The sequence below is a fragment of the Ochotona princeps genome, chromosome 1 (genome assembly GCF_030435755.1).
Source record: "Ochotona princeps isolate mOchPri1 chromosome 1, mOchPri1.hap1, whole genome shotgun sequence".
Classification (NCBI taxonomy): Eukaryota; Metazoa; Chordata; class Mammalia; order Lagomorpha; family Ochotonidae; genus Ochotona; species Ochotona princeps.
Window position 1 is genome coordinate 32420068 of NC_080832.1, and position 19452 is coordinate 32439519.

The 19452-nt window shown below is 41.5% G+C and overlaps 1 protein-coding gene across 15 annotated transcripts in view; it reads left to right on the forward strand.

Annotated features, from left to right (window-relative positions):
• Nucleotides 1-19452, forward strand: part of EPB41L2 (erythrocyte membrane protein band 4.1 like 2) — a 214528-nt gene that overhangs the window by 98962 nt on the left and 96114 nt on the right. For all 15 annotated transcript variants that reach the window (XM_058674388.1, XM_058674491.1, XM_058674332.1 and 12 more), the window contains exons 2-3: nucleotides 12396-12877; nucleotides 17073-17285. In XM_058674388.1, the coding sequence (XP_058530371.1) occupies nucleotides 12410-12877; nucleotides 17073-17285 (681 nt within the window). In that variant the 5' untranslated portion in view covers nucleotides 12396-12409. The remainder of the gene's footprint in view (nucleotides 1-12395; nucleotides 12878-17072; nucleotides 17286-19452) is intronic.

Sequence of the window (19452 nt, forward strand, 5' to 3'; positions counted from 1 at the left end):
ATATTGAAGAAATGTGAAAACTTGCCCTGTAGTCCAGATTGTGACATCCACACTTAGAAAAAAATCTACGTGCTTTTTCTTTGCTAATCTAATCATCTTCCTTCAAAAAAAAAAAAAAAAGGACTTTGTCTCGGTGCTGCTTTTGCAGTGCCACATTAGCAGAGGATCGCACAATTCCCTCTTTATTGTTGGTACTGTGGGGAATGCTCTCACACCACTGAAGTGCAGTGCTGGGGCCAGCAGGCTTGCATGCTACTTGGAAAGTTTCATTTTTCCTTTTCCCTCCTCCAGCAGGAAGAATTGTGTCTTCAGATCATTGGCAACTCAGGTGCGGGGGCTGAGTAAATGTAACCGCCGTGATAACACTGATGATCTAGGCAGCCAGTCTTCCCACCCTCACATCTGATTGGTAGTCTCTTCTGCAGTATATTTGTATTGATACTCATACGGAGGATCTTTTATTTATATCATACGCAGATCACAGAGAAATGAAGCGGGAAAGGTAATTTTAAGCTTTGATGGTAGGTTGCTGGAGGTGCTGTGTATTTATTTTTGTGTACTCTGATGGTGTGAGTCTTATTTGAGAGCAGGATGCTACTCTATCAAATTACTGTTGTGATCGTTGAACTTTGGGAGTTTTTTCTACAAGGAAGTAAAAATGTCCTGGCAACCAACAGCTAAAGTAGTTACTTGAGATCTTAGTAATTTTGAACTTAATACTCAGAGTAGAAGTACCTTTTTTAAAAGATTTTATAATATTCCAAATGGTATGTTTGTAATTCCGTTGTAGTTCCAGCTTTTTCTGCATGGGAAAGATTGCTCTCCGCACGTCAGGTTTAGAAGGCCCATAATTCTAAACTCTGCAGCTACTTTTGTTAACTGATTATTGGAATGGTGCTAACATTTGGGTATGTTTATCTAAACTAGAAGAACCACTTAACTTATAGTCTTTATAGTATTTAGAGTATGTTTTGTGCTTTGGCATAACTCTTTGGTATCACTGTTAATACTTATAATAGCAGAAAAACCAACCAATGCAATTGTAGTAGTGAATTGTTTCCCCAAGAGTTAAGTGTTTATGCCAGTGGTCTGCAAAGTTCCTAAGCTTACAGAGAAGAGGATTTGAAAGTATGAGATCAGTGGCGGCTCCAGCTTGGTGGACTTGTCATAGCGTGAGCAGTTGATTGAGTTTGACAAGCTTTTGTCTTATGACCTATTAAAATGCAGTGTCTGCAGCCTGTGCTCTTATCCTGTGCAGCTAACCTTGGTGGATTTGTTCTTAGCTTATGCAAAGAGCCTCCTGATCAACTGCTGTGATTCTGTGGTTACAGACATTAGGAATTGATTCACACCAAAATTGTAATAGCCTATAGACTATCACAGAGCTATCTTATGCATATGGTAGTTGTGGGATGAGCTTAGAAAAAGTATATTCCCTACTATCTGTTAGAATGATGGCAGGTTGCTGGTGTTGGCATCACTTGCTCCGAGCCTGGTTATGAGTTCGCTGGGAGAGACTGCACATTGGTGTGTTTTTCTTTTCTATAGAACATTGCATCATGGTGCTTGAAATAAATGTTAGCCCAACACTGGGAGCATCGTGAAAGGTGTTTATCAAAAGGCCAGCGGATGCATAGCTTTGCACTTGGAACATGTAGTTGTTTATCTGCAAAAAATTTTTTTTTTCCTTTTTTGTCCTCTTTGTGTGATCATAGCAGCAGATGTGGTGTGGGGAAGAGGCGTGGACAGGAAACACTATGACATCCCTGTGCCTGCGGGCCAGTTTTTTCCCTGCTTTTCCTCACATGTGAGAAGGAAGCTGCCGGGAGACATTGGCTGTGATTATGTGTGTCCAGTTTAGCAATTTAACAAGAATCCTTCCTTTCATTTTTTCTGCTTTTTAAAAAATTATTATTTTTTAAAAAAAAGGTCTATTTCCACTCCTCTACCAAAAAATTAGAATAATCTTTTTGGCCTGCCTGTAGTGCATACCAGTATTATTGTTAGCAAAAGGTACCTATGTGTTTTAACTCCACATTAAGGAAAAAGATTTTTAAAACATTTTAAAAATGTTTCTTAGGAACTCTTTTTTTCCCACCAAATGGATAATCAATAACCAATCATTTCTTTCGAAATAATGTTTTCCTAAAAGCTTAGGAATTGGGTCCTTACCTTTAGGAGTGCTGAATTGGAGACTAGAGACTATCAGATTTTGTTTATTTGAGAATTAGGACTCATCTCAGTCCAACTGCTGATCTGAAATAGGCTGGGATTCTGTAGGCAGCGCTGTTTGTGAGGATAGAGTTGTATGATAGGACATGGTGGGTTTGTTACTTGTGTCACTTGGATTGTCTCCAAGAAAGGAAGCCAACCATTCGGGGTTCATTTGTTGTATAAATATTGTTGTCTTTATTCAATATTTAAATATGTCACTTGATAATAACTTCTGCTGAAGCGAATGCTTTGTTCCCCTTGTCTGTGCCGCATATCCAGGTGCCAGTCGTTGCTCCCCAGTGTCACAGTTACTACCATTCTCTGTCCTTCCCTACTTGGCTTTTCCTGAATGCAGAGTACAGGCAGACCTGTGTACGTATCTGTGCAGCTCCTGCCTACCGCAGTTGTAACTATAAGGAAGGATATCATGGGATAGCCCTTGTGACTATATGTGTTGAGCTGCCACCCACCTGTCATGACTCTGGCCGCTTCACTTTCGATACAGCTTCCTGCTAATCTGCCTGTGGAAGCAGAGATGATGGTACAAGTTCTTGGCCCCAGCATCAATGTGAGAGATCTGAATGGAGTTCCGGGTTCCTGGCTTTCTCGTAGCTCGACTCTAGCTAGCCATTGTGGCCATTGGGGAAATAAACCAGATGAAAAATCTCTGTATGCTCCCTGACCCATAACTGTGGGTTTTATATAAACACATTCTTTTCAAAGATAGCATATTATGTGTATTTTCTTTAAACATAGGAGATTTTCCTTCTCATGGATTTATTTGTTCATTTTTAAATTGAGAGGCAGATTTACAGATAGAAGAACAGAGTTCTTCCATCTGCTGGTTCACTTTCCCAAATGGCAACAGTGGTTGGAGCAGACTTGATCTAAAGCCAGGAACCAGGAGTGTCTTCCAGGTCTCCCATGTGGATGCAGGAGCCCCGGGACTTGAGCTACCTCTGCTTCTTTCCCAGGCCCTAAGCAGGGGGCTGGATCTGTTAACTCTAGGCACACCATTTAGTCATCTCACTGGTTTAAAAATGAAATTTATTTTAGATTTTTCCGATGTTGAGACAATTTATAATTGTGTTGTTTTGTTTGGCTTTTTATTCAAGTTGCTTTGATTAGCTAGAAAACAGCTACAGCTGGGAGTGAATACTTCCTAAGTGTGATCGTGACATGTAATGAAGTTTTAACTGTGTAGGCTCATGGTGTCATTTCCTAAAGAGTTGACAGTTGTAGTTTTTAATAAAATTGTGGCTGCCTCTCAAATTAGTAGTAATTTCCAAGTCTAACTTAATAAAATTCATGAATCAGTGACAGATTGTTTACATATTAATGCTTGTCTTACCTCCGCTGTCTCCCACTAGACTGAGTGCAGGATTCTTCTATCTGTAATACTAAGGTCTGGCATATGTTAGGAAGGTACTTAGCAAACATTTATTTGGAAAGAAAGGGTCAAGATACTGACCCAAACCACATCCTGACAGTTGGGGAAATGCACAAGAGGGGTCAATTAGAGCATGTTTCTAATAAATATAAAGCTATAAATTTTAGTAGCTTCCTCTGTGTCTCCCATGTGGGTGTAAAGGCCCAAGCGCCTGGGCCATCAACAGGGCAGCACCTGGCTGCCCTGGGCCACTGGCATGGAGCTGGCTGGCAAGTGGAGTGGCAAGTATGGAAACTGACATTCAGATGAGATGCTGGTGTCTCAGGCGACTTCTTTGCCTATTAGTCACAATTTTGCTCTCAGATTCCCAGTCTTGATTTTCAAGCCACTGTTTGCTGTTTTTTTCAAATATTAAGTAATTTACAGAAAAAAAGATAGGTCCATCTCTGCCCATTACACAAAGTGAGACTTCACTGGAAAGAAAGAATTGGAGCAAATATAGTTCATCAGCATTTCTGACACACAGCGTAATTGACTGATGAACAGCCAGTGGTTTTCTGGACGTCTCTGTTCTGTTAGTGTATGCTGTTTGATTGCTCAGTGTTACAAGATTTATGTATGTTATGCTTATGAGAATAATAATGTCCACTTTTGGTTTCTTTAATAATTTATGCATTGCCTCAGATGGTTCAAGTGTCAGTGGGAAGGCTCTCCTCTCAGCTCTGTGATGGCACTAGCTCGCTAGTTACCCAGCACAAGCTTCTTTCTTAGTCATTAATGAGTGCAGAAGGAACTTGTCAACAATAGCATTATTACCAATTATATTGATTTTTCTTGCAAATGGACATTATTGAAAATTATGTTCTAATTTTCATATACTCAGAGACAATCATGTTTGAACTCAAATTTTTGAGTGTTTCATGCTTTATAATTGTCAGAATAAAGAATTAATGATTCATCTTACTAATATTAACATGGATATTCAGTCTTAAAACATCTGGAAATGATTTTTGAAAATGTGGCTGTTAGGTTTGAAGGCCACAAAATTCAATGGGGAGTAAAATTTTAGGATCCAGGGCTGGCGTGGAGCTGCTGGGAATTATTGGGAGTTACTTAGCTAGGCTGTAGTCCTTGCTAGTGTATGTGAGGGCCAAGTGTGTAGTGGGCTTGGTTGGTCTGGACTGTAGCATCCATTGGTTTGTGTAAGAGATGGGGCTGGAGACAGAAATGACCCAGCTGTCGCAATTACCAGTGTGTGCTTAGGCACCAGGCTACCACATCGGGCTTGCGAGTAATCAGTTTTGATACAACACTTTTGACCATAGGGGCGCCTTTAAATTTTTATTTATTTATTTATTTATTCGAAAGCCAGAGAACAGAGAAAGGGTGAGTGAGGGCCGGAAGATTTTTCATCCTCTTGTTCTCTTCCCAAATGCTCACAGTCCCTATGTTTTCGAGCAAAACTAGAAACCCAGCACTACATTTGAATCTCTTGTGTGGGTGGCATGAGCCCAATTACTTGGGGCAATTATTTGCTGCTTTGCCTGGTAGACTGGCATGGTGCTGAATTAGAGATTGAGCAGCTGTGAATAGAACCAGCACTCCAGTTTGGGATGGCAGAGGTTTACCTCATGTGCCATACTGCCTCCCACTGGCAGATCTGTTATCTCACACGACTCAAAGCTTGCTATAGGAGCAGGCCATGGATGACATGGTTGGCATGGGTGTGGGGTGTGGGGTGGGAGGGCACGGGGATGGAGTGGGACTGGGGAGGGAAAGGAGCCTCTTCTTTGATGCTTTTTCTGTTGCTGTCTTGTTCTCAGGCTTTCTCCCCTAAGTGGAATTAAGGTGGCAGCAGCATTTCCAGGAATTGCATATATGTTATTCTGTGAATATGAAGGTGCCTTTTCTTGTTGCAGGCATCCTGCAGCAGTTCACCAACAGAATTCCCATGTATCTTCTTTGCCAGGGAAGAGAGATTGCTGTGATTGTTATAGGACAGTGGATCTATGCTATGGCTTGTCCTGGACCCAGACTGAATACTGACAAGGAAAAGGTTGGGGGTGGGGGAAGTGATGCCAGGTACAGTTTGTGTTCTGTTACAAAGGAGAAGGTATGGAAAAGCACCTTCTGTTGAGGGTTACCTGAGCCTGCCCAGCCTTGAACTAGCAAAGGATGGCAGTTCGTATCTTTTTGTGTGTGTGGGTTTAATTTAAGCCAGATGCTGGTTTACATCTTTATGCAAACAGTTCTGTCTCTCTTATAGGCCCTTTATCTTTTAAAAATAAATAAGTAACGTTTATGTTATAAAGGAACTAGTGTGACCAACCTTGGATTACTTAAAAAAATAACTCTTGTTTATCCTTAACGTGTAGATAATATAAATGTAGATAATATGTAAATATGTAGATTATATAAACAATTCCCTTGGAATACTGTTTGTGCTTAATTGACTAGGGGATTCTGACACTCAAAAACAAGCCTGCAAGAGAAAGGATTTGCTTAATGTCTGCTCTACCTGTTTTTACTTCTTTGCAGGTACTTTCTCCCTCCCCGCAGCTTCATCCTCCTCCTACTGTTCTTTCCCTTTCTTATTTAAAGAGGTAGATACATTTGAGGCACTTTAGCTCAGTATTTCTCAAATGGAGCTAAGGAGCAAGTCAATTATTCCTGTAGTTGCATTACTGTATTTGTTTTTCTCTTATGTTATACTTTAATGGAAGATACTGAGGCCCTGAAAGACCTAACCTTGGGGTATGGGCTGTCTGGGGAGATGAAAATAAGCAAGTGATGGTGGATAATAGCAAGATGCTCTGCATAATATCTACCTATCATGAAAACAGCAGATGAAAATTACCTTCATCAAGTTTAGAAAATGAGTTACAACTGTCCCCTTATTGCCAGTGTTTTCCATGTTCATGTTTGATATTTGTTGCATAGTTTTATTTCTGTTGTTTTCAAGGTTTGAGTGAGGCCTTTTTCTATCCTTGTACCACTTTTTATTTAGAACTGCATAGTTTCCCATCTTGTTAGTCTGGGTCACTTAAATGGCAGATTGAGCCATGGTGTGATAATCCAAAGATTGCTAACTGCTTATGATCTCCGCAGAGGTAGGGAGCCACCCAAATTGGTAAAGGTATCCATGTTCTTCCCTGTGCAAAGACTGCTGTAACATAAAGGACCTGTAGGAAACAGCAGGTGCTTTCAAGGTTTTAAGGAAACATCTGAGCTCAAAATTGACATGAACCCTTTATTGAATTTGTCAGAGTATGATGAGTTATTTTTGTTTGCTGGTTAGAGGGCATTGTTTGAAGTAGCATTATATGATAGGTATTTTAAGGCTAAATCGACAGCACCTTGGAATTTTAATGTGACAAAAAAGCCAATGGTTTCTTGTAATACAGGTCCTTCCCTAACTAGTGCCGATCCTGTATTGATGATGCTTTTCTGCTTGGTTGCATATTCAGTGATGCATGCTTTTTTTCTCATGGAGCTGTTACAATAATGAACATTTCTGTCAATCCAGATGGAGCATGCCAACATAGTAATTGTGTCACAGCATATGGTTGTCTAATGGGCTGCCTGTTCACAGCAGTGTTCTTTTTGCTTGAAGATAAGTAGAAAGTTTTTTTTTATTTTAACATAGTGTATTATGTAACTATACTAATGGTGGATTTTGAATAATTGTAACTGAAGATTAGTTCAGTGACCATTGCTAAAGTTTGGAAAACAGTTCCATTTTTAGCTTTGCCTGCATAACTTTGTTGTCTTAAGCCAAAACTCCTAGATTTTCTGAGCCTTAGTTTCTTTGTTAATAAAAATGAGAGTATTAAACTAGATTCTTGAGCAGTACTCATTGAACAAATAGTTATCAGTATCTCTTGAAGTGTCTTGGATTTACCAGTTAATAAAAGAAAGTTCCCAGCCCTTATGGGTTTTTAGTTAGAATGCTTTATATTTCCACATGAGCGATAGAATTTAAAGGCTAGGGTTATAGGTATGATTGCAATGAGTGGAAATCCGTGTTGTCTTGATAATGGTGATTTGTACAAGAAATCGTTTTATCTATAAGGAAATAATGTTTCATTTTAAGCTCTGTTGAGCTCTTGCAACTGTTTTAAGAGCATATTTATTTGCATATAATTATATAATTATATAATTACAGCTACCCCCAGAATAGTCATAATCAAATTAGCTATTTCCATTGTTTTCTTTACTGTACATTCCATTTGGCCAATACTGATCAACTCTGAGGTTCCTAGAACTTAAGTGAATACAGTACTGATTGATGAGGACTACTTTGAAAATCTTAGATTGGTCTATTTGTCATTGTTCTTTATTTCTGTATTAGCATGTTGTGTTTAATTTCTGTCCATCAGGGCAATTTTGAGTAATTGGCCAATTAGTTATCTTCAGAAATGATCTTCTTGGTGATGATAACTTGTTTGTAAATTCATTATTTGAACGGATTATACTAATTTTGTATGTCAGAATGTTTTCATATTGTCCTTTGGTCATTTTTGTGAACTCAGATCTTTGCAGGGTATTCCAGTGGCTCTGCGGTTGATTAGGTCAATGCATTGGCAGGTTCTGGTTGCATTTTGAAGTATGTGTGAAGGGAGGTGTATGCAGCTGTGTGGCCCTCAATTTAATGACCTCGGGCAAGTTACCCATCTTACATTCATTATTTGCAAGGTGGCCACAATATCTACTTTGTAAGATGTTTGAGGACAAGAAATTAGTGATTGATCTGTGACATAGTATGCAGTGGGTTGTAGCTTTTATGATTAAAATAATTAAAAGTAATTATGCTTTTAATGTCATATAGACACTTTCATTTTATATTTTTGTCTCTGAAATTATTAAAATTTATATTCTTCATGATATGATTTTATAGGTATAGAGATTCTTCCCTCTACCCCACCTTCTTTCCTCCACATTTTCCCACCCACCCGCTGTTTCCCACCCGTATTATTACAGTAGTATACTTCTTTAGCAACAGTCACAAATCCAACAGTCCGCTGTGTAAGTGTGTCATGGCATTGTGGGTATGGGCAATGATTGAAAAAAAGTCCAGTATCTCAATGTCAAGGTATATTTAACAGTTTGATTAGGAGTGTTGCTTTTATTCAGGAGTAGAGAAGCATACAGTGACGTATCTTGATTTCCTGGTGTGCTATTCTCCATCATACAGTTCATCTGTGAGAATTTGCATGCACACACGTTTATTTGCCTATATATCTATTGATCTTGTATTTTGCATGATTCACCTTTTATCAGAGAGAACATATGATATCAGGCCTTTGGGTTTTTTTTTTTAAGATTTGTTTTATTTTTATTACAAAGTAAGATGTACTGAGAGGAGGAGAGATAGAGAGGAAGTGGAGCTGCCGGGATTAGAACCAGCGGCCATACGGGATCAAGGCGAGGACCTTAGCCACTAGGCCACGCTGCCAAGCCCAGGCCTTTGGGTTTTGCCTTATGTCGCTGAGCATAATGGTTTGTAGCTGGGACTATTTTGCAGCAAATGGTAGAATTTTATCCTTTTTAATGGCTGTGTTGTATTCCAAGGAGTAGATGCACCACAGCTTCTGTATCCATTCCTCTTTTGACAGGTATCTGGGTTGTTTCCATGCCTTTCCTATTGTGGATTATGATGCAATAAACATAGGGATGAAGATTGTTTTTTCATATGCGAATTTCACTTTATTTGGATATATTGCCAGGAGTGGAATAGCTGGATAATATGATAGGTCCATTTTCAGTTTTCTGAACACTTTCTTTCAAGGTGGCTCGCACTCGCCTACACTGTCACCAGCGCAGGAGTAGGATACTTTTTTTCCAGTATTCGTGCCCGCAGGTGTTAGTGGATTTCTCTCTTTAGTTCTCTTTCTCTGCTGTGTCTCCATGTTGTATTAAGGTGGTATTTGCTTCATTAGAAAAAGTTCGAAAGGGTTGCCTGCTTTTCTACTGTTTTGACTAGGTTGTGTAGGATTGTAGTAAATTCTTCTTGAAATTTTCTGTAGAATTCAGTAGTGAATCCATCTGATCCTGTGCTTTTCTTGGTTGGGGGGGATTTAATTACTGATTCAGTCTCTGTCTTGGTTCTAGATCTATTTAGAGTTTGTAATTAACTCATGAGTTCATTTTGGTAAATTATATGTGTTTAAAAGTTACTCCTTTCTTCTAGGTCTTTTGATTTGTTGGTGTATAATTGCTTGTAATAGTTCCTGATTATTCTACATATGTCTGTTATATTTCCTTTTTCGTCTATTAATTCTATTGATTTGTATCTTCTCTCTCCTTTTTTTTTGTTTTTTTGATAAGTTGGGATAATGGGGGATCTATTTTGCTGATTTTCTCAGAGAACCAGCTGTTTGATTCATTGATCTTATGTATAATTCATTTTGTGTGTGTCTGGTTTATTTCCTCCCTTATTTTGATTATTTCTTTATTAATGTTAATCTTAGGAATTTTCTTTTGGAATGACCAAAACATTCTGAAATTGGTGGTGATAGTTGTACAACCCTGTAAATATACTCAAAAATCACTCAGTGAACACTTAGTATGTGAAATATATATGTATACATATATACATACACACAAGCTGTAGCCCAAGCACACTTAGCGATTTTCTTAACCCGTTCACATTTACAGCACTGTCATGAGACAGCTGACACTTTGATGGCCCTGCCTGTCATAGTGCTGCTGCCCTTAGAAGATCCTCTTTGCTTGTGTAAAATTGAGACAGTTATTTTCATATTTCATTTCAGTTTTTATATTAGTTGTGATAAGATTATTTATTAGGTGCACCCCCCTCTTTTAGTCTTTAGTTTTAAATATGCAAATAAAACTGGTATTCCATGCTTGCTATAAGAAGGCCTGTATACCACATCTGAGTCCTTGGGTTCAAGTCCTGGCTTCCTGCCCTGTTTTGGCTTCCTGCTGACATGCACTTTAGGGAGCAAGGAGTTGGTTCACATGGAAAACCTGGAGATTGAGTCCTTGGTTCCGACTTTGACCTGGCACACACAGGCCCTAGCATTCAACGGTGAACTAATAGGTGGAAGTTCTCTTGTCTGTCTCTCTGTCTTTCAAATAAACAAATTACACTAAAAATGTGTTAGAAGCCTAGTAGAATGGAAGTTTATAGTTTTGATTACAGTGTATCTTTCTCAGAAATTTAATTTTAAAAAAAATTTCTATTGGAAAGGCAGATATACAGAGAAGAGGAGAGACAGGGAGGAAGATCCTCTGTCCAATGGTTCACTCCCCAAGCGGCAGCAGAGGCTGGAGCTGAGCCAATCCAAAACCATGAGCCTGGAGCTTCCTCCGAATCTCCCACGCGGGTGCAGTGTCCCAGGGCTTTGGGCCGTCCTCGACTGCTTTCTCCAGGCCACAAGCAGGGAGCTGGATGGGAAGCAGGGCTGCCGGGATTAGAACCGGCGTTCATATGGGATCCTGACGCATTCAAGGCGAGGACTTTAACCACTAGGCTACTACAGTGGGCCCAAAAATTAACTTTTTTTTAAAGATTTATTTATTTTTATTACAAAGTCAGATATACAGAGGAGGAGAGACAGAGAGGAAGATCTTCTGTCTGATGATTCCCTCCCCAAGTGAGCGCAAAGGCCAGTGCTGCGCCTATCCGAAGTCGGGAACCAGGAACTTCCTCCGGGTCTCCCATGCAGGTGCAGGGTCCCAAGGCTTTGGGCCATCCTCGACTGCTTTTCCAGGCCATAAGCAGGGAGCTGGATGGGAAGTGGAGCTGCCGGGATTAGAACCGGCGCCCATATGGGATCTCGGCGTGTTCAAGGCGAGGTCTTTAGCCACTAGGCCACGGCACCAGGCCCAGAAATTAACTTTTACATTGGAATAGTGATGGTAAATTTCAAGATTTAATCTTGCCATAAAAGGTGATGCATTTTTGTTCCAAATTTAATTTTCTTAAGATTTATTTTTACTTTTTATTGGAAAAGGCAGATTTGCAGAGAGAAGGAGAGACATAGAGAAAGATCTTTTATCTGTTGGTTCACTTCCCAAGTGGCGCGATAGCCAGAGCTGAGCCAACGCGAAGCCAGGTGCTAGGAGCTTCTTTTTGTCTCCCACATGGTTGCAGGGTCCCAAGGCTTTGCATCATCCTCCCCACTGCTTTCCCAGACCATAGTCAGGGAGTTGGATGGGTAGTAGAGCAGCTGGGACATGAGCTGACGCCCATATGAAATCTTGGTGCACTCATGGTGAGGATTTAGCCAGTAGGCTACCGCACCAGGCCCCTGGATTTAATTTTCTTACTGTTAAGCACCCAATATTTAAAATTTGTTTTTATCATAGGCAGCTTTTTTCTTTAAAAGATTTGGTCTTTGAAGTGTAAGCTTTCTGTGAAATACGTCTTGTTTCTAACATTGTTGATAATATTTTTGACATTACAGAATAAAGAGTACCAAGTAAATAGGAAAGTAACTTTCTTTAATTAATGGGCCTTGGTGGGTTCAGTTTTTGTTTATAACTATTTGAAACCACATAAAAGTAGCTGTTCTTTTTTAAGTTCTTGGTGACCTTAAGCTCGAGCTGTATCGATCACAATTATTCTGTTGTGACATTCATTGAGTTCTGTGATTCTGATGGAGAATTCTAGAAGTTGGAGTGGTTTATGAACCACTCTGATTTGTGCTTCTCTCAGGTTGTCTCTGTGATTCCCCTTCTCTCCTTTCCTTTTTCTGTCCTTGCCACCAAATTAAATTCAGGAGAGTTTGTACAATAACATTTTTTGATTTTGTTTTATTTCCAGCATAAACTGTGACCATGACTACTGAAGTGGGTGCAGCGTCAGAAGTGAAGAAGGACGCAGACCAGTTGGGAGCAGAAGCAACCAAGGAGAAACCTAAAGAAATAGCAGAAAATCAGCAGAGCCAGTCCTCTAACGCAGAGGAAGACAAAGGCTCCCAGCCATCTCCTGCCACTGAAGGCCAAAGCAGTCCACGCCGACAGAAGAGAGAGAAGGACCCATCAGAGAGCAGGGGCATTTCTCGATTCATCCCCCCATGGCTGAAGAAGCAAAAGTCATACACCTTAGTAGCGGCCAAAGATGGAGGGGATAAAAAAGAGCCAACCCAAGCTGTTGTGGAAGAACAGGTCTTAGATAAAGAGGATTCTCTTGCAGAAGAAGAGAGGCAGGCCAAGGGTGACGCTGAACAGGCTCAGACGAAGCAGCAGGAAGCGAAAGCTGAAGTCAAGGAAGAAAAACCCTCTGTGAGCACTGCTGAGATCCAGGTGTGTTTGGGAGTGACTGTCTGGAAAGGAAAGCTTTTGGCTGTAATCGTGTAAGACACAAACACCCTCCCCCCCCCCTTTTTTTTTTTTTATCATTTCGTGATGTTTTTTGAATTGCAGTTTTGATTTGACTTAATATATCTAGAATAGGGAGCCAGGTTCAGTCTACCTGAGTCTTTTACTGTTTCTTAAATAAAATCTTGAAAGTATAGGAAAGCTTAACGATAGTGTATGCAAATTATTTAAGCTGCTTGCTGATACTCCTGCTATCCCTCCTTTTAAACAGAATATTTCACCTTTCATTTGTACAGTGGGTAATACACAATAAATTTGAATTCTGCATTTTGGTTGCTAAATGAAGCCTAAGTTTTGCCTGGCATGAGATTATACTTAGAAATCTCATCTGAAAAGATTTAAATTTTAGTTACTAGATTGTAGTTTCTTATTTAAAGTTATCAACTTGGAAAAAGGAAAAAAATTGTTGAAGGGAGATGAAGGAAAATATTCTTTGTGGCAGAATTTTCAGGTTAAGGTAATATTTTCTAAAATGTGGGGCAGGAAGATGGGGGCAGGGAGAGGGAGACAGGGAGTAAGGGCTGATGGGAGACAGAAAACTAATGAATGAGTGATCCTTTTTTTTAAGATTTGTTTTATTTTTATTGGAAAGGCAGATATATAGAGAGAAGGAGAGACAGAGAGGAAGATCTTCCGTCCACTGATTCACTTCCCAGGTGGCCACAGTGGCTACAGCTGAGCCAATCTGGAGTCACGAACCAGGAGATTCTTCTGCGTCTCCCATGCAGGTGCAGGGTGCCAGGCTTTGGGACATCCTTGAATGCTGTCCCAGGCCACCAGCAGGGAGCTGAATGGGAAGTGGAGCAGCCAGGACACACGCTGGTGCCTATTTGGATTTTAGCATGTACAAGGCGAGAGCTTTAGCCGCTAGGCTACTGCGCTGGGCCCAAGTGAATGATCCTTTTTACTGATCCATTCTTCAAATGTACACAATGGCCAGGGCCCCAGTCCACGTCACTACATGTGCCTCCCGGGAGTCAGGCAGGTGCTGGACCCAGGAGTCAGCTTAGTCACTTGATTTCCGATGTGGATGTCCTAGCTGGCATCTCAAGTGCTAGGCCAGATATCCACTTCTGATGACAATTTCTGTTCTTTCTTCTCAAGATTTATTTTTAATTTTAAAGGCAAGGAGAGAGAGAGAGAGAGAGAGAGAGAGAGAGAGAATGAGAATGAATTTTCCATGCACTGATTCATTCCCCAAATATCTATAGCGGCCCGAGCTGGGCTGGTCCCAAACTGGGAGACAGTGACTTCTATTGGATCGTCCATGTGGGCCCAGAATCCCGAGGACTTGGACCATTTTCCTAAGCCATTATTAGGGAACCGGATCAGAAGCGGAGTGGCTGGGACTTGAACCAGTACCCCTATGGGATACTGGCAGTACAGGCGGAAGTTCAGCTACTACTACATGGTGCTGGCTGTGAAAGGTTTGCTTTTATTTTTATTTTTTAATTAAAAAAAATTTTTATTTTAGATGGTGTTTACATAGTCTATCAGGGTCAGAAGAATCTAGAGTTAGGGTGGAGTAGGTATGATCATTGTTTCCAAGCTTTAATTCTTCCCATTTCTTGGGGGAAGGGAGAAATAAGGAGATAGACTATACCTAGCCTCCTAACCATCCCAGTACCCGAAGATGGGGAAAGACAACCCACTATCAACCCAGGATCACAATGGTGCATGTTCTGAAGATTCTGCCCAGGTGTATGTGATACTTTTGAAATGCCAGCAATCTCGCCCATCTATGGATGAGGAATCCCTTCCAATGTTTTTTGGCTGACACCACTGACCTTATAGTCTCCAGTCACCCAGATATTTACTGTCATTGTTTGGCTGAAGTAGTTGTCCATATGTTCTGTTCTCCATTATCTGTTGTGCTGCCAGATGTCCTCTGTATGGCCCAATGAGCTGCCATGTCCTCCATGTGCACCATGGTCCAGCACTCCCATCTTCTACCCTGTAGAGAACCAACTCCTAGGTGGGCTCATGGACTGAGTCAGGTGACTTGGGCCGTGTTGGATCCTACCCCTGCCCCCCACATCGACCCAGTCCCCACAATGCAGTCGGGCTTGGTGACCTTGACCTGGAGACCCAGGCCCCTCAGGACTCCTCACCCCTGGCGCTAATGGATATAGCACCAACCACTGTATCCAGGAGGCCCAAGTCCTGCTGGATCCTCCACCCCAGGGACTTACGGACCTGACACCGACTACCTACTTGGGCCCTAGGACCTGGGCCAAGAGACCCGGGGCCAGGCTCGATCCCCTACCCCTGGAGCTCAGGGGGTCAGCTCCCAAGTGCAGGTGGCTCCAAGGCCCAGCCCATGCAATCTGGGACCTGCTGGACTCCTTACCCCCTGGGCTCATGGATTTGGCCCCCACTACAAAGGGAGACTTGGTGGCCTGGGCCAGGACACCTAGACCTCTTTGGGCCCACTGGGAATCATGGGTTCAGTAAACTACCACACAGAAGGCCCAAGAACTTGGGCCTGGAAACCTGGGTCCTGCTGGACCCTCCACCCCTGAGGCTCATGGTCCTAGGACCTACCACCTCCAGACTGATGTGGCTGTTCTTACTTGGTATCCACTAATGGGTGCTACAGCCTGGTTTGATCCAGCCTGTCCCCAGTTCCAGCTGATGCTGGTTGGTGCTGCAACCTAGCATTTCCCATGCAGACCTCAGTCCCAGCTGGAGTGTGAACTGACTGGAGATGCAGCCCGACTTGTCCCCACTCCCGTACCTTATTTTGGTTCCCGGATCTGCAAGTGATGTTATGAACTGGCCTGGCCTGGCCAAGCCCCTAACCTGATCCACATCTATGCTGGCAGGTACTGTAACCTGTCTGGTTTGGGCTGCTCCTTGCCTTGGTTCTTGTGCTCACCTGCAGGGACTTCTACCTGACAAAGGGGTTCACCAAACTCCTCTGTCCAGTCTCCTCCCAGTGGCAGATCTTGCACATATCAGTGGGTCCCTGGTCCAGGTTGACTTTGTCCACTTGTTCTGGCAAGAATGGTGTCCTTGTCCAGTTGGCCCATATCCTTACCGGTTCTTACTGTTGAGTGTTACAGCCCATCCACACCTGGGCTGTACTCAGACATAGGTCTTACATGGTTCAGTGGGAGTCGATACCTAGCTTAGCCCATTCTGCACCTACTCTGACTCTCACGAGTACCAGTGGATGCTGGGGTCTAGCCCATTCTGGCCCTCCCCAGACCCAGGTCCCACCCATGCCAAGGGAGACTGCAGCCGTGTTCAGCCCAGGACATGATACCGATTCTGTCACTTGCTACACCGATGGGTATTCCAGCCCAGCTGGGGTGTCGCCTTAGCTCCCTAACCAGGCCTAAAGCCAGCCACAGTTCTTGTGCGTGGCAATGCAAATTGCTGTCCTACATGGGCGAGCCCACATATTCCTCTACAGATTCTACTGCCAGACCTGATTCATTCACATATTAGTCAACTTCATGGCCCAGGCTCACAGAACCTGTTCCCTTTTTGACACTCTGGTCAGTTCCATGTTATAGCTCTTCAAATAGAGTGACCTTGTCTGTGGAAGTCTCTCAGAAATCATTCCTCACCTGTACCTGACCCTAAGGTCCTTGTTAATGCCCACATGTGCCATCTCTCAAACTCCCGGGAAACTTGCACCCCCAAGATCCCAGAGTGCATTGCTGGGTGGCCCTCGGGCTGCCTGACTCTGGTTGGGAGATCTGTGCATCAGAGTCTGGAGGTCGAACTCACCTTGGCATCTCCCACCAAGATGGCAGTGGTAGGTGGAGACAGGGATCCCTGCCTGCTAGGAGCTGCCTGAGATCCCATCACAGTGTAATTACTGTAGAGGGAGGAATCTCTTGGGCCTAGATAAGCCCAGGATTTGCTGTCCTCTTGGCAGTGATGGCTGGGGTTAGGGCCCCCAGCATTCAGCCCGAGCAGATCAGGTTTCACCAGTAGCTGCCATGCTGCTGGGAGCTCCCTGCACCCAAGTCCCAAGGTTGAACTCACCTGGGCATCTTACACCAAGATGGCAAGAGTTTGTTTTTAATATATTATCTTCTAGAAAAAATATGCTGTCTTCTAGAAAATGATTAACTTTAGTGAGCACCTATTTTTCCCCCCTTAACAGCCTGCAGAAGAAATAAGTAAGGAGAGAGAAGAGGAGAAGGTAAAGGAAATACAACAAGACCAAACAGAAGAAGCAACAAAAAGGGAGACAAAGGAAGTGCAGACCAATGAGCTAAAGTCGGAGAAGACCTCTCAAAAAGCCGCAAAGAAGACCAAAACGGTGCAGTGCAAAGTGATCCTTCTGGATGGTACTGAGTACTGCTGTGACCTGGAGGTGAGTCAGGGGACTGAGGAACACCTGTCCTGATGTGTGGAATGAAGGCCAAGTGTAATCTGCCTGTGTGGTGCAACACAGTGATTCTGTTGTGCTTTGATAAGTTCCTGTAATTCAGCTGGTTACACTTTTGCATTTGGAGGTTCATAATTTCTATTATAAATACTACTTCCCAGTCTTTAGGATAAGCAGAAACAATGTTCAGCCAGTCTGTATTGGTTATGTGCATTTACTGGTGTGTGTTCTGGATGAGCCTTAAATGTTTTAATACTCCCTCTGGCTGTAAGACATTTTACTTGAGGAGAAGTGGTAGCACTTGGTTGATATTTTGGAATACCTATATTTCCATAGTAAGCTTAGCTGCAAAAGTTTTTAGCATGAGACAAATTATGACTATCCATCTAATTTATTTAAATAAAGTTAATTAAAAATGTTTAAGTAAAAAGTAAAATTTTCAAAACATAAATCATTAGCACCAAAGTTGATAATTTTTAAGTTTTCAGTACCTTCTAATTTTAAGTCAGAAAACTGGTTGTTTTTGACAGCTAAATTATTTTATTTCTACGCCATAAACTAATATCTAATGTTTGCAAGGGTTACCTCATTTAACGATTTTGAGTCTTTTAAATAGTATGTAACTTGGTATTCCCAGTTTATAGTAAGGAATAAAAGACTTGCCAAGGTTTCATAGCTGGTTAGTGGTTAAGTCAGAACTCCAGCTTTTGCCTTGTGGCTCAAGAAAGCATGAACCTAAACATAGAATTACATTGTTTTGTGTCCTACATTTGGGACCTGCTTTACTCAGGTTCAGTGTGGTCAAATACTTTATTTTATTCACTTGAACTGTAATAGTTCTAATGCTCAACTTAAAGAAAAGCAGTAGTGAAAGAGAGTTGTTGCTGTAACAGAATACCCTCGATTATATAATGTTATAAGCATTGTAAATTTATTGTTCACACTTCTGGAGAAGGGAGCTTTAAGATCATGGTGCCACCTGACTTCAGGTCTCATGGGGACTCATCTTGTTTTCCAAGATGGCACCTTCCTGCTGCTGTGTTTTGGAGAGAGACATTGATTATACTGGTGTTATTCCTTTCTTTTCCTCTTTGACTGTTCTTTTTTAAGATTCACTTCCTCCTACTCTTGGGGGAGGAATGATGTGGTATGTAGAAGAAGGGAAACAGACTGTCTCGGTGCAGGGAATGACCCAATTAGAAAATATTAGAATTTGTTTTCTGAATTTGTCTCGGTTGCATTGTATTAGACCAGGTTTCTCTTGTCTTTCCTAGTGATAGAAGTTGGGGAACTAGATTTTTCAGAGTCAGCTTGACAATAGCTTGTTCTGTGACATGGAATGATTTACTCAGCCTCTCTGAACCCCAGTTTCTTCATCTGTAGAATATGTGCTGGATTAGATGATAGAGAATGCCCATTTCTTCCCTGCATTTTTTTTTACATTACTAAACCACCTGATTGGTCAGCGTACTTTCTGGTTTGTATCTGCGTTCTTTTCTATATCCGGAATTATTTCAGAAAAACAAAAGTAAATAAATAATAAGTGAAATGGTTTTTAAAATCTTCAACCAGATATTACCATTTTGCCATGTATTTTAGGCTTGTTTAAAACTATTAAAGACAATACTAAATTGTCATTCCCATCTTTATTTGCTTGTTATTTTATCTACCTAATTTGTTATTTCTTTGAATGCCTAAACCAGTTTGTCCATTTCTCTACGGTTTACAGTTTCATTATAGGAAATAACAAGTAGCTCTTCAGTGAACATTACAGTCCATGTTTTCTTGTTCAAGTTTCTTTAAGGAAGATGCCTGGTAGTGGAACTGCTAAATTGATGAGTGTAATTTTTTTTTATTGTTTTTTCCAGATATTTCCATAGTAACCATACTTTCCAGCCAGGAAGCACTAAGTTTAATTTTACCACCTTGTTTTTTATTGATTTCCTTTATGTGGCATAGCATCTCAAGTACATTATTTTCATTTGTATTTATTTGGGTACTGTTAATTTTCACTTGATTATGGAGCAGTACCAACCAACCTCCCAATTGTCTTGATTTATAACAAGTTACCTCTTATTACCTGTGATTGATGGTTTGGCTCTGGCTTCGTTGCATTGCCGTCTTTGTTTTTGGACCAAGACTGAAGGCTTAG